This window comes from Xenopus laevis, chromosome 3L (genome assembly GCF_017654675.1).
Source record: "Xenopus laevis strain J_2021 chromosome 3L, Xenopus_laevis_v10.1, whole genome shotgun sequence".
NCBI classification, from domain to species: domain Eukaryota; kingdom Metazoa; phylum Chordata; class Amphibia; order Anura; family Pipidae; genus Xenopus; species Xenopus laevis.
The window spans coordinates 64,922,586-64,938,552 of NC_054375.1; the positions used below are offsets into that span (position 1 = coordinate 64,922,586).

General features: G+C 38.9%; 1 protein-coding gene across 1 annotated transcript in view; it reads right to left on the bottom strand.

Annotated features, from left to right (window-relative positions):
* tbk1.L (TANK binding kinase 1 L homeolog) overlaps positions 1-13,372 on the bottom strand; it is a 31,370-nt gene extending 17,998 nt beyond the window's left edge. The window contains 8 exon segments of the mRNA NM_001093047.1: positions 141-320; positions 735-845; positions 1,849-2,009; positions 3,211-3,392; positions 5,689-5,818; positions 7,330-7,470; positions 8,744-8,859; positions 13,318-13,372. Of these exon segments, the coding sequence (NP_001086516.1) occupies positions 141-320; positions 735-845; positions 1,849-2,009; positions 3,211-3,392; positions 5,689-5,818; positions 7,330-7,470; positions 8,744-8,830 (992 nt within the window). The 5' untranslated portion in view covers positions 8,831-8,859; positions 13,318-13,372.
* Between the last annotated feature and the right edge of the window lie 2,595 nt (positions 13,373-15,967).

Genomic DNA, 15,967 nt, shown 5'->3' on the forward strand with positions numbered 1-15,967 from the left:
ACATTTTGCTAAGGAAATAACAAAAAATTTATATTTTTTTTTGTGATTGAAATAGATAGGCAAAAAAACATGTGCGCCACAAACCCTATGCATTGAACTCATCTTAAAAGGGGAAGTATATCCTCATCTATAGCACTTACTTGTCATATGTGTTGATATAGATCTTGTGGGGAGTCATTTGCTGCAGTGAAAAAACATGTACAACAATGCGATTGAATATATCATTTGTTACTGCAAAGAACTGCTCAAACCCCCAACACTTCTCCTGATCAGCTTCAAGGATATTTGCAAGGACTGGCGTAAACAAAGTCTGCAGACCCCTAGAATGAACCGAAAAAAAAAAAAAAGAACAAAGACCGTCAGGAGGTTTTATGAGAATACTTCATGTAAACAATCATCTCAGTTTCAAACCACAATCTTAGGACTTACACAAAAGTATTTTGCAACAGACACAAACAGAGATTACAAGAGGAGAGGCACTTTTTGTTGATATTAACAAGACTAAGATTTGAGATTTACTGCCGACTGTCATCAATCAGCAAAAAGTCTATTTTAATGTTACTTAGGAAATATCTTGCATCAGCTATAGTATAACTATTAAAGCCATTTCATAAATAAGATGAATGTTAAAAGTATCAAAGCCTAACCGAGAAAAGAAGAAACAGAAATGTAAATAAGAGGAAATGAATCATGGTGTGGTAAGCAACATTTCACTAAGCAACTCATTTACTTACATAGACAAATTACAGGTAGCGGGCAATTCCCCGCTCCACTCAATTGGGCCGTTTTCTGCACGTTGTACACCAGATATTGCCCCAGATGGTTTGCCAGCAATTATTTTATACCTGTAAAGGAACAAAAGACATGACCATGTTTAGCATGTAGTAGGAACTATTAGCATGTAGAGGAACTTTCATCACTAAACAAGTGTATTTAAAAAAAATACATTTACAGCACTGAATTTGTATATGTGAAGGGAATTCTTCATGCATTTAGAGCCTAACGACATTTGATGGGTGTTGTCTGCTCCCAATATAAGCCAAGTGCCCCAGACTGTCTTTATTTTTAAGCAAAGGGTTATAAGAAAGCATGAATAGTGGCGTTTAATGAGTTAGGGAGCTAGCACACGGGCAGATTCGGGGAGATTTAGTCACATGGCGACTAATCACCTCTTCTGCGGGGCGACAATCTCCCCGAATTGCCTTCCCCCTGCCATTACACCTGCTATAACGAGAAATGCCAGCTCCAATGCACTCGCTGCACTTCGATCTCCGAAGTCGCCCGAAGTTGCCTCACAAGGAAACTTCGGGCGAATTCGGAAATATCATATAAAGTCACGAGTTCATTGGCGCTGGTGTTTTCGCATTATCTCAGGCGGAAGGCAGTTCGGGGAGATTGTCGCCCCACAGAAGATTAGTCGCCCGGCCACTAAATCTCCCCGAATCTGCCCGTTTGCTTGAACCCTAACAATCACAATAAGGAAGAGATAATTGTCTGAGATAAATTATCTTCCTGGGCCTTTTGCATTTTAAGGGTTTACAGTGAGAGCATATTACTACCATTAAATAATAAGAATACGCATAAGAAACTGTACAGTAAAACGACTTCTGAACATCGGACTTCAAACACCAAACTTTTTTCTACCTAACCACATGTGGACAGATAGGTATTGTAGTAGCTCAGCAATACGTCATAATAACTGGAGCTGCTAACCACTGGTAAAGCTGTCCCAGAAAGCTGCAACAGAAACTAGACAATATGGAACTCTTTACATAATTTATTTGGCATTAAATTGCTTTACAATATATGCATATTAATTGAGGAGAGCACAACTATTTAAAGGCATACATGACTTCCTTGTTCCTTCGAGGTCCTTCAAAAGGTCTGAAAGGAAGACTGCCTGTGGCAGCGTGGTAGAATGTCACTCCGATACTCCACAGATCCACTGTTGCACTGTACTTCTTCTGATGCTCTTTTCGTAGCACTGCCCGCTCATACATGTCTGGGTGCTTTAGGTGCAATAAAATGTATTATTATATGTCAAGTGCAGGTTAACACATTTGTTTCAATATAATTTAGATACTATAATAGGAAAGTACACATTGGCAACAATGATAAACATGAAAACAATGATGGTTGTTAAAAGGCAGTAAAAGCTACACAGTAATAATTCATAGAGACAGCCAGACATATTAAACAAATGAAAAATCATAAATTCACGAACAGTCAGCTTAACTCTTTTCTGTTTTTAAAGACATATCTACTAAACTATTGTATATTCTTAGCCATTTGCAGACAAAATCCCCAAAAGGCTAATTTAGGTTACTTTTTAGTACATTTCAATAGTTATAAAAGTCTGAAACAGTCTACATCATACTAAGTTCATTTAAAGGTGATGTCCATGCAAAAACTGTTTTTGCATGATGAAAGAAAATGTTATTCTAGGCATATTTCAGAATAACCTATTTAATTTATTTATTAGTTTATTATTATGGTTATTTGATCAAACAATTACAATTGAAAATAGTATATATCCCTTCCTTTTCTTGCACTGTTTTGACCCTTGAAATAAAGTCGCAAAAGCCAGCTGATCAAACCACCTGGAGCAGAACTAACTTCTGCCACATTGTTTCATGAGAACAAGAACCAGAGAACAAAGTAGTAGAAACTAGTGATTCAACTGCAATTACATTTACTATCAACCCTTGAAAGTAATTAAATTATTTTGGAAAGGTTCTCCTACAGCAATATGCTTTGCAAGCAACATGCTTTTTCACCAAGTGACCTAAAGGAGGCAGTATTTCCCCTTTTCAACACAAGGTCAATTATTAGTGTTTGGGCTGAACATACTTTTTGCCTAATGTTTTAATCAAAAAACAATATATTTTTTATTTGAGCTGTTATTTGAGCTAAACAGGGCAAACAGGGAAACTGAAGCTGCCCCATGTTTGGTCCTTGCAATGTAGATATCTAGATTACCAGAGCTAAGGTAAATCCCCTGAATAATGGACTTCTGTTTATCATTGACATCATAATCTAATTATCTGCCTTGCAATGATCAAACATGGAGTAGCTTCAAGTTCTATACTAACAAATAAACACGACCATTCTTAAACTGCACTCTGCAACAGGTGAGGTATAGGTGCTCTGGGTAGCTGACTATGATTCATATTAGTTTACGTGTAAAAGATTTTCAATCTGGCCTCTTACCAAGTATTCTTCAGTGCCATAGAGAGAGACAAACTGTTCATCATCTTCAAGTTCACGAGCTGCCCCAAAGTCAGTCAGCTTGTAAACAGATTTCCCATCCTCTCCAATCTCTCTCATAATGTTCCCTGGTTTTATATCGCGATGAATAATACCATTTTCCCTCAGGTGGTTCATGCCTGCCACTAGAAACAGTAGTCATTTTTACCTCTCTCTATGAACATGACACAGGTTCTAGAATACTTGGGGGGGGGGGTATATGACTCTAGTAACCCATATCAACCAAATAGCACATAACATTTACTGGTCAGCTGTTTGAACACAATAGGTTATCACATTACACCGTCATTATGGACATTTTAGTTGTGCAATATGTTGATATGTCCATCCAAAAAAGTTCCGATGTGTTGTTTTACATACTACATCAGCAATAAAGTCCATATTTATTATGCTTCCTATAACATTTCTTGCAATACAAGCCATGTGATAAGAAAGTAAACTTCTCCATCTATGCAATTATTAATTTCAGGAAAATCACAAGTATGATAAGTGGCATAGCTTTAGGGTTTTTAGTGTAACTTTCAAATTTGCTATCCAAATGGCTTTGATTTCGGAGGACAAACCAATAACAGACAGCGCTTAAGAACATCCACAAGGCTAGAATTTTTAAGGGCATCCAATTATAAAATCAAGAAGCTCGAAGAAGAACAACTACAAAATCCAAGTGCCTCTACCTGTAGTTCATACAATTATCTAGGTATGCCTTAGACAAGCAAAGTGCACACACCCATGGTGCAAATATTCCAAAAGGTAATAAAGAAGCCAAACCTGTTTCTTTAAAGGCCAGATTCGTTTTTTATTTTCAGTTTCCTATTTTATACAGTCTAAAAAGTGTGAGTGCAATGTTCTGTCTCTTTCCTTGAGAGCTTCCAGATCCAAAGTAATTTGCCTTGAAACTGACTCAACAAGATATGTCATTAGTTGCACAGTATGTGAAATACTGGGTCACTTGCCCTACCGAGCATCTTTATACCTGTAATTGATCAAGCGTTTACATGCCAACTCACCCCACACTGTCTAGCACATTAATGGTGGCATTAATTTTTTCAGAGTATTGGGAAACTCTGTTCAGTGTTAACTTCAGCAGCTACTTTGCATGTTCCCTGAACCACAAGCACAGTTTTCAGAGCATATGCTCTTTTACTAATGTGTATCCGTGTCTAGTTCTTTTTAGCAAAGGTTTGCACCCATTTACATTTCATCCAAATGTGTTTTCACAATTCAGATAAACTTCTTCCTGTTATGCAAACCTCCTCCTATATACTTTGTACTTGGTGTGTATTAGCTAATACATTGTACTGCCTCCTGAATATTCAAACAGTGGTTTCACAGAGCACCCTAAGCAAGCACCATATTCTTGCGCTAAGCCTGCACAGTTAAAATGCTCAAACTGGCTCAGTTACATGACATTGATGCAACATGGGATGTTTTGTGAAAGGAAAGTGTGGAAGTTCTTTAAGTTGGACATAGCCGCAACGATTCGATCGTACGAATTGTGGATTCGTACGATTTTCGGACCGTGTGTGGAGAGTCCTGACATTTTTCATCTGGCGGAGATAGGTCGTTTGGTCGATCGGACAGGTTAGAAAATTACTGTCGGATGCGGATAATATCTCTGCGTGTATTGCCGATCGTACGATTTTCAGTGGGAGACTGTCACTAGCTTTGGTCGGACATAGATATTGTACGATTGCTGTCAGGGGCAGAACATTGCTGATCTGTTCTTTTACTAATCTGACTGGTAAGACTTTGATCTGAATGGTTTGTGGCGGGTCGGGAGATGGGAAAGTCCGATCGTACGATGATTTGTACGATCGGATCTTTGCATCTATGGCCAGCTTTAGGCTATAGTAAGCACTGCCTTGGTAAGACCAAAACTTTGCAAGCTGGGGGCTAAACAGAAAGATACAAGTTTGTAAACAAAGTATGCTTGTACCAATTTGTAGACTGGATAATACTGATCAACAAAAAGAAGTCCGGCAACCTGACACTAATGGCAAACTTTAGTTGTGATTTGGTTTATCAGTTGAACAGTTTCCATGGGGACCTATGCTTTGATAACTACTCATATAATAAGCTTCACCCTGCACATGCAACAAAAGTGAGTTTTAAGCTACTGTTATGTATTTCAATATTTTGAACAGATAATTCCATATTTTTGCGTCCTCTTAGTCTAGTGTCACACTATGCGTTTCTCTGCAGTATGAAAATCTGCTCCTTCGCTGCTGCACTTCTGCCTGATATGCCCACACCCCAAAATATTGCCTCCACTCAGGTGCAGACAGACGCAGCGTATTTCGGCATGGCATATAAAATCTTGCGTTTTTGCTCCAAAATGAGCTGGCCGAGATCTGCCTAGTGCGGCACTAGCCTAAGAGTTCTGAGTATTTGATATGACAGCTTACAAGCAAAAATACATACCAACATCACGTGATACAATTAGGAATTCTGACTCAGGCAAACCATATGAATTTGTTGGCTCTTCTAATACAGAGTATAGACTGGCACATGGGCAGAACTCCATAACAAGCACTTTATGGCGACTGGACATCTGAAAACAACAGGATATCAATAATCACATATGTATCAAAGCAGAAGTAATAACACAAATAACGAAAGTTTTTTTTATATGCATTTAAATATAATGTCTTGTTACACTTCACGGGTAAAAAATGTGTTTCCTGCAGAAACACTTCTATAGTTTTTATAAAATTAACATGCTGTTTAGCTCTGGGATGGCCATTCAAGATGAACAGGGCAAAAAGGCTCATGTTCACACAGTAGATAACAGATAAACTGTGTAGAAAACAAGTTTTGTTCTTTTACAGGCAAATAAAAAAGGGTCAAATACCATTCATGCCCAACTACAGGATTACAAACTGAAAACCTCTTTCATATAAAATAGGACATTTGTAGCCATAAATGTAGGTGCTGGATGACCAGATATAAACTTTAAATGTAAATAACAATTTCACTTTTTAATGTCACTGGTTCTGTAGAAAATGAATATTTTGCACACAACACTGAAAATAAATTATAGAAATATCAGTGCAATAGTATAAGTACAACAACACTTGCAAATAGAAAAAAGAAACGGTCTTTGAGTTTTCCCTGTTTTCAGAAGTCAACTAGCTTTGGCCTGAGACAGCAAGCTACAGTAAAATGGCTTCTTGCAAGTAACAGTTTATCATTAAACCTGTAGGTTCTGTTACAAACAATTGATGTAAAATATTTGTTACAGTTGCCCTTGATTCTTTTCACATCCTTACAACTTTTTATGCCTTCCAGTTAAAAAATGTAATTTGCTTTTGCATCCTTATATGTTTTTTGAGGAATGTTTTTTTTTTACTTAACAATAATTATGTTTTAAAACGGTGTTCGCATTTCTAAGGGACAATGCCTTATTTTAGGGTTCCCGACATATTATGTCTCATTTCTGTATGCAAATGTAGTGAGCAAAGTTCAATTTCTAGCACAATCGCGTTTTTTTCCCTACAATGCAGGAACTGCAAGTGCACAAAGTATATACTGGCATATAAGATATATTAACACTAGGCTTTGATGTAAAACAATTCCTATCCTTGTGTTTAGGAGCTGGGATTTATTTATCCCTATCTTAAGTGAGCAAGCACATACTGTAAATGCACCATTACAATTTCCAAGCTGTGTTAAAGTATAGATATCTTGGAATGGTAGTAACTGTATCTCAGTTAGTTTAATTCTTGTACTTACCACAATCTAATAAAGTAAGCATTGCACTACTCATAGTACATCAGGTATGCTCTGTGACACAATAAATTGCATGGGTGTGTTTGTTGGTGTTGTGCATTATTTAACTTGGCCTCATCTTTTTTGCATGGCCTTTTATGGAGCACAAAACAAATGGCTTAAATCAGCCATAGGCATACAGCATTCATGCAAATACCTGCTGTATTGCCAAACCATTTTATGTCAAAGAGTTCAATGCAAGCGGGTACAGAGCTTTTTGTGTCTATGTGCATTTATAAATAAATGTAATGATAACACACAAACATGGGAAACAAGTACTTATTTATATGTTACCTCTTCCTCAATTGCAAATAGTTTAACAATATTCTTATGATTGAGTTTCTTTAACACTTCAAACTCCCGCATCTGAACATCCGCAGGACGTTGGAAACTTAAGCTGTTAAACACTTTGACAGCGTATAAGTCACCTGTTTTCTAAAAAATAAAATAAATAAATGAATAAGAAATCACAAATACATTTTATACTGATACATATGGCAATTTATAAACAAGGAAGCGTTTTTTGTGGTTTTATGCTAGCCACAATGTATCAGTTTGCTTGATAAAGTTGGGAAAATGCTATTTGCAACTTACTATTTTTCCTGTGAAGTTAAGCGATACCGTTACAGGTTGTTCATAAATATGTTCATTGATAAAAAAAATTTTGAATTGCAATCAAATTGTAAATTTTTCTGCAGTGTTTTAATAAATGTGCCCCAAGTAAATTCAGAGAGTTTTGAGCTGCAAACCTTGTTTAGAGGAGGGCTACTGGCTACAAAATAATTCTCCTCCGTGTTCGAAGTGCAGTGTTTGACATTGGGAGTCTCTATGCCACTCCACAGATAGAGTGGTACTATGGGTCTAGGAAACACACTGCTACCATGGAATGGTTAGTCCTGTCCTTTTTGTAACCACCAGAGCCCTGCAATACCTAAGTGTTCTTATCTGTGGCACTCCTAGAGATATGCACAGAGCTTTTTGATCACTATTGCTTGTACCACTGTTTAAACCACCTGCAACTTGCTTCCCACTGACATCAATGGGCAGCACTACAGATCAGCAGTGACAGAAAATAATTGCCCGAAAATGTGGATTAGCAGGCAATTTGCAATCTTGTGTGACATTGTCCTGGATAGCCATTTGTTACAAATGTACATCCTTCTGTCACTCTTAGCTAAAGCAAAGGCACAAAATGCTAATAGGCTTGAGTACTGTCACCCACTGACACCCATGATTACTAGAGATTCACTGACTATCAGTCAGATCAGTCATCTAGTCTTCATGGGAATTGTAAACAACAAATTAGGAACAGGCACAGAGGAATGAATGCAAAAGGGGATTAACCCCTATGTGTTTAATGTGTCAAATGTGTATCAAAATTGTGGATAACTCTGTTGTTCCATGTCTGCCCCTTCTATAGTAATGCCTTGGATTCCTAAATGGCTTCTTGATCCTTATAGAAGAAGAAGTCGAATAATATAGTATCAGTAACATTTATGTGTAAGACCCACGTGCAAGGTGTCTGCCAGCATATGAGTTTGGAACCCAACATACATTGTTAACAAGACTATGACTGCCTTTAATGCTAGGAAGTCATCCATGCATAAACAAAATAGTATGAAATTAGAGAGAGAAGATGCATAGGTTTAGAAAAAAAATGGACTCAAATTCAGTTTGAACATGGTTTGGTCCAGAAATAAATTCCTACCTTATTGCGTCCACGATATACATTTGCAGTGGCTCCTTGTCCAAGAATATCAGACAGCATCCAGAGATAATTTGCTGTGCTCTGCATTTTGCCTACTCAGGAAGATCAGGTACAGTCTGAAAATAAACCAGCTATGTCTCAGCACTAGCTCAGAAGGTAAATGCAAAAGGCGGAATATGGAATTATAGAGATAGCCATATAGAATACTGTATATCAAGACCATACCTCCCAACGTTTTGGATGTAAAAAGAGGGACAAAATTTTTTTGAACCACACCCATTTTTGTGGCCAAACCCCCTAATTACCATTTAGGTTTTACAAAATTTGCCAGGTTATGAAAGTTTGAAAATATTTCTCCTAAATATCTAAACTTTTTTTTGTGTCTCAAAATTGTTACAAAGTATCTTATTTGCACCTGTTAGCTGTTCTGGCCTCTCTGCCAAAAGCCAATTAAGTTAGAAACTTGGTTTCTTTTCCTGACTGTTCATTGCAGCAAAAAGAGGGACTTTCCAGTACAAATGAGGGACTGCGGGTTGAGCTGCCAAAAGAGGGACTGTCCCTCCGAAAAAGGGAGGTATGCAAGACTCAATAAATGCAAGTTAAAGTACAGAATGCAAAAATGGTGTGCCATTTTGCACACACTTCAATATTACTAAATGGAGATTATTCATGCACATTCGTAAATTGTGCACATATTATGGTGCATGCTGGAACTTGCACTGTGGCTGCACTGCACTGCCATATCAATTTTGCACCAGTTTCATAAATGACTCTAATTAATTGTCAACTTACCTAAGCCAGCACTACATTAGAACTGCCTCACAAACAAGATATTTAAAAAATAATTCTTCGGGCAGTCACAAAATGTTTAAAAACCTCTTTCAAACTGAAGTGTATCTGCATGATAAATTTTCTGCTACGACTTGTATGTTTTTTTCTATGCTGGTGGCTACACGTTTTAGTCAGAGCAGGCTGTTTATTTCCTGTTTAAGACCCATAATAGAAGAAAAAGTACTTTTACTTTCACTTTATAGCACAAGTATGTTTTACAAAAAATTTGTTTTTTCCATCTAGTATGCATATTTTTATTTATATAGCACTACTTCTCTAATGAATGCAAAGCTGCTGCTGGAGGAGAGCAACAATTACTCCTGAGAAAATAAAATATATAAAAGTCAGCGGAGTGAGGTTGGCCCAAAACCAGTGGTTGTATGGATTCAGGGTGAGAAACTGAACCCGGAGTGCAAGTTAGTTGAGTGCAGACCACATTTAAATAAACCTATTCTAACATACTAAACCATCCCCCTTAAACATCTCAGCACTGATTTCACCCACTTGCAAAATCACTGGAGAGTGTTGGGACAGGTGAGAACCTCTGACAGGTCTAATAGGTTATATAAAGGGTTATTCAATAGGTTATGACTTCAGTGGGTTAGATCAGGTCTAGAGTATTGTCAAATAATGGCACTGCAGTCTATGTTAGTGTTGCTTAAAAAACTTTATAAATATGTGGTTTAGATCTTGTAATGGATTATTTCCGATTGCAATACAGAATCAATGGATAAGGCCAACACGGGAGCTTGATTCATTTTCAATTAATTCTGTTTATCAATGTAAATACAACACACAACTTTTTAGATATGCCACTTAAAATATCAGTCTTATAACTTCATCACTATGGGGCTTACTATTGGTGTTATATTGCACCACAGCGGTTACCCATACCAATCAGATCTTTGCTTTCATTTCCTATTTCATTAATTTTAGGATAAGCAACGGACAGGAAAATTGATTTCACCATTTGTCAGCCCCTCTGAAAATACATCAGTTACTTGCTGCCCACTCTGTGTTCCTCTATTATTCCAGCAGTTTAGAATAAAACCAAAAATAAAATAAAAAAAATGCCTTATAAAAGAAAATATTATTCTAAGCAACTTTGCAATATACATACTGGTGCAAAGAGAGTGATTGCTTCATATATCTATTATGAATTATACATATGGTCATGATATACAAGAATAATAAAGTACAGTTATGGGACCTGCAATCCAGAATGCTTTTTAAACTTTGGTTTTCTGGATAAGGGTTCTTTCTGTAATTCGTATCTCCATACCTTAAGACAACTAAAAAATAATTTAAACGTTAAATAAATCCAACAGGATTCATTTGCCCCTCCAATAAGGATTAATTATAGATTAGGTGGGATCAAGTACAAGTACACAGAATATAATTAAATACTATAAAAACAGCAAAACTAAAAAGTACACTGCACCTAATCTGCATGTTCTAGGTCAGTAGTTCCCAATCTGTGGGGTAGCTACGACTGTGTGTGTGTGGGGGGGGATGCCTGAAGCAGTACCTATGTCAGCCTTTGACTTTCCGCAATGTATCAGCAGTTGATGAGCTTTGAAAGTGAGCACATATAGGCAGAAGAGAATTGTAAACAATGCCCCGGGCTTATTATCTGCAGATCAAATACCTTGCAGTGGTATGTGGGGGGGGGGGGGGGGGGGGCACAGATAACAAGTTTGTTTCTCACGTGTTTAATTGATAGCAACATGTTCCTGATATAAGTGGAACTTGTCACTATCACTTTAGAATCTACGTATTGAAAGACAAAGTGTGTGATGATAGCAATGTTATCTTTATAATATACAATAAACCATCTCCAACTGTTTGAGGGAAACAGACTGAGAAACGAAAGTCTTTAGTTCTTATGGAATAACTTCTAGAAAGCCAGAACAATTACTTAATTTCAGAGAAGTTCCATCAAATGTACCGGTATTTTAAATATCACATATATTAGAAAGATAGGTGCATCTCTGATCTCACCAATATTTGTAGCTTGTTACAGTTTTTCTTCTTCATACTTTGTAAATTACTAATTTAATAACATTTCATTGCTCATTGTTTCATCTGTATCCTGCATTACCCGGGGCCGGGTGCAAGATGCGCAGCTGGGCCCTCCACCCCTCCTCCAGACGCAGCGTTCGGAGGATGTAGCAGGACCCAAGGGAAAGCAGACCCTGGTGCAATTGCACCCCCGGTAGTTCCGCGACTGTGCATCACCCTCTACAACAGTGGTTCCCAAACTGTGGGACTGCCCCCATAACTGCCCCACAGCTGCTCAGCCTCATGAACAATTAGGAACAATTCATTTTTGTTCTCCTAAATACACCTAAGGGTAGAACTCCACTGGCAATTTTAAGTGCGATAGACTGCATGTTGCGTCTTCATCCGACAGTAGTGTCGTGTTGGATGCACGCAGCAACAACGTCAAACATTCCTATTACTTAACTTATATTCGTCACATCTGACGTGACGCCTGCGATTCATCTCAGCGCGTCAGAACGGAAGCGATCGCACTTAAGATCGCCAGTGGAGTTCTACCATTAAAGCCCAAAGTAAAGATTTGTCAGGATGTGATTTAGAGTAAAAACATTTACTTTCCTATTGGAACTATGGCTGAATGGGTGCTACAACAATGTTTTTCTATACCAATCACATTGCTATGAGCTAAGAGGTACCTGAACAACAGCTGGTTCTCCAAGGGTGTTGACAGTCGCTAAGATTCCGGGGAGATTAGTTGCCCAGCGACAAATCTCTTCTTCGGGCGACTAATTTCCCCGAAAATCCTTCCTGCCGGCTAGAATGAGTTTTCTTGTGAGGCAACTTTGGAAAAGAAACGCTGCGAGTGCCATTCTGCCAGCGATTTACAATTTAGCATGCGGGAAGGCTTTTCCAGGAGATCAGTCATCTGATGAAGAGATTTGTCGCTGGGCGACTAATCTCCCTGTAATTTTAACCTGTGTCACCACCCCAAAAGACAAGTAAGCCACTGGCCCACCTGCTAGCTAGAAGACTGGAACGCATCCTTTTGATGATTATAAACCTAATTTTAATATTAAAACAGTAAACAAAAAACAGATGTAACAGTACCCTGTTTCACAGGATTGTTAAAAAAAATCTAGTTGCTTGTGTTATAGTTACATTGGTGCCAGGTCCCACAGTAACAGATGGAAAGGATGATAATCAGAAGTATAAATATAGAAAAAGCAGACCCTGAGGCGGTGGAATGACCCAGAATTGTATAGGGTGCTTAATTAAAGAGCAATATTACTATATATTTGTAAAAAAATATAGTAAACTTCTGGACAATTGGGGACCTAAAATAAGCATGCTGTAGGGCCCAGGAACATCTAGATACACCACTGATGTCAGCACTCAGTCCGCTTGGTCCCTTTAACAGTGTCAATGGTGGCAAGAGATTTTGGGGACTCGGGGATGACTAACCGGTCACCCTTTAACTATTGTAGCATTACAATCTCCAGATCAGCTCTTACAGGTTGCCTATATAACACGTGAATACCAAGGTTGCACATAAACCCACAGGAACCGAAACTCAGTTTACATCGCTAATGTATCAAGTATCCCGCAAGTAAAGATACTTCTCTCTTCTAGGTGCAAAGACCCTTCTCTAGTCATAAGAACTCAATCTACTACCACGTATCCGTATAAGTAATCGCTATCCATAACTAAACAGCCACTACACTGGCCATCGCTTTCTGTCTCACCTGGGCTTCGCACTCGCTCTGTACCACTGCCTGCGGGACGCTCACTGGCAAGTCCCTCCACTTCCGCGTTATGACGTCACCTCGAATGACTAAGGGCCATGGCATTAAGGGGGCGTGCACCCCGGCTATGACGCTTACTGTAAAACAGTCATATTTAAGACGGGCAAAATGTAACACATGCCCCTTTCTTACATCACGCTTTTATTGTATTTTTAGCGCAGGAAGCCGCTCAAAAGCTTAACTTCGTAAATGACGCATCAGAGTTGTATTCTGGAGTAGAAACGTTCTTTGGATAAAGTGATGTATTTCGTATCTTCCTGTGGCATTCTGCTATCCAAGTGGAGGTCGCCAGGAGAACACAACTTTCCTCACTATGTAATGCCAACTGTGTTGTTTAGTTACGGGAATAATAGCGTGGAACTATTTTTCATGGTTTGGGCACCTGGTACATTAAAGCAAACTTGAATGGGGACTTGTCACCCAGACTTAAAAATCTGTATCATAAAACTCCTTTTCAAATTAAATATGAATACCCACATTCATTTTTTTTAAAATTAAAAAATATGCTCTTGTTATATAGGTTTTAAAAAAAAAAGTCTTAGCTGTCAATCATTTATTAACTGCCCCTGCCTTTATGCCAGAGGCATAGCTGTGGACTAGGCAATTACTTTCACTTTCCATTCTGCACTTCCTAAATCTCACTTCCCTCCTCACATTCCCCACCCTCCTCACCAGCTATAGTTGTGTCCTGTGCATGGGCATGGGCAGGGCCGGCCTTAGGCCTATTGGACCAATTGGGCCCCGCACCTCTGGGGGCCCCGCACCACAGGGCAGCACAGATAATATTTCCCTCAGCACATGATGCTGCCTGGCCTGCCCCCAACTTTGAGAGTCCAGCCCATCCCCAAATCCATAGGTCCAGCCCACCCCCAACTCTGATAAGCCAGCCTGTCCCCCAACTCAATAGGTCTAGCCTGTCCCCAACTCTCATAGGCCCAGCTTTCCTCCAACCTTGATAGGCCCTGCCTGCCCCCAATCCAACCAAGCCTGCTCCCAAGCTGAATCGGCCCAGCCTGCCCCAAACTAATTGGCCCAGTCCACTCTCCTATTTCCTCCCTCTCTCTCTTACCCTGTGTGCCCCTATTTCATCCCTCTCACTCTCTTAAATTGTCTGCCCCTTTCCTTTCTATTTTGTGCCTGTATGCCCTTATTTTCCTAAATACTTGGTGTGTCAGTAGCCAGCAACACTTTGTCTAGGGGCCCCGCCAACATGGTCCCAATTGGGCCCCACATTTGATAGGATCAGCCCTGGGCATGGGAACCCTGATGTAAAGCTAACAATGTCCACGAAATGGCGCTGGTCTGCTTGTTGTGATTGTGAATTCCAAGACTTCAAGATTTTAATAATTTATTTTGTAAACAAAGTTTATTTTGCTTGGCTACCATGATAGAAAAGGATTTAGAATTATTTCTTAGGGTGACAAGTCACTTTTAACACAGGGATTCTGAACCTATGGCTTGGGACTCAAAAATGGGTTTTTACACTCCTTTTTAATAATGTATAGTATCTTCTACAACACTACTTCTACAAGCATACCTTCCACCTGTCCCGTTTTTTGTGGAACAGTGCCGATTTTGACAGTTCAGCTGGCAGCCTTGGATTGTTACTGAACTGTCCTGATATTCTCTTTGAGAAACAGCCAGAAAAAAATACAAAGTTTATGAGACTTAATTAAATAAGAAGCTTTTGACAGAGAGCCCAGAATACTCAGTACCTGCACTTAGATACATTTGTACTATTTAAGATAAACAAAGATAAGCAGGTCTCCTGTGGAAACTGACTTGCAGCTTAAGGGTCAGTGTGCCGGGCGACAAATCTCTTCTTGAGGGTGACTGATCTCCCAGAACTCCCCTGCCTTCCCGCTGGCTAAAATGTAAATCGCCGTCGGGATGGCACTCGGAGCGATTCATTTTCTGAAGCTGCCTGACGAGAAAATTCGGGTGACTTCAGAAAACGAAATGCTCCGAGTGCCATACCACTGGCAATTTACATTTTAGTCAGCAGGAAGGCAGTTCAGGGAGATTTGTCGCACCGAAGAAGAGGAGATCTATTTGTCGCTGGGCGACTAATCTCCCCGAAACTGCCCGAATTTATGTCCCTCTTTTTACTTCCAAAATGTTGGGAGGTATGCAGAATACTCAGTACCTGCACTTAGATACATTTGTAACTATTTAAGATAAGCAAAGATACATTTGTAACTATTCAAGATAAGCAGGTCTCCTGGGGACACTGACTTGCAGCTTAAGGGTCAGTGTGCACCGAAGAAGAGGAGATTTATTTGTCGCTGGGCGACTAATCTCCCCGAAACTGCCTGTGTGCCCTGACCCTAAAGGGCAAGTGTGTTTTTTGCATCAATAACGGGATAACAGGCTAATGGTTGATGAAACAACAAGTCTATTATAAAATGTATGTGGTTTGCGTCAACATTTTGTTAGAATAAATGTTAACTGTATGATCATTCTGTTTATTTGTACCATGTAGAATCAAAATGTAATTATTATACTACCCTTTTAAAGCTACAGTTTGGTGCATATAAAAAAGGAAACCTTAGCCTTTTAGATAAAATATCACTGATTTTGCTATATTTTG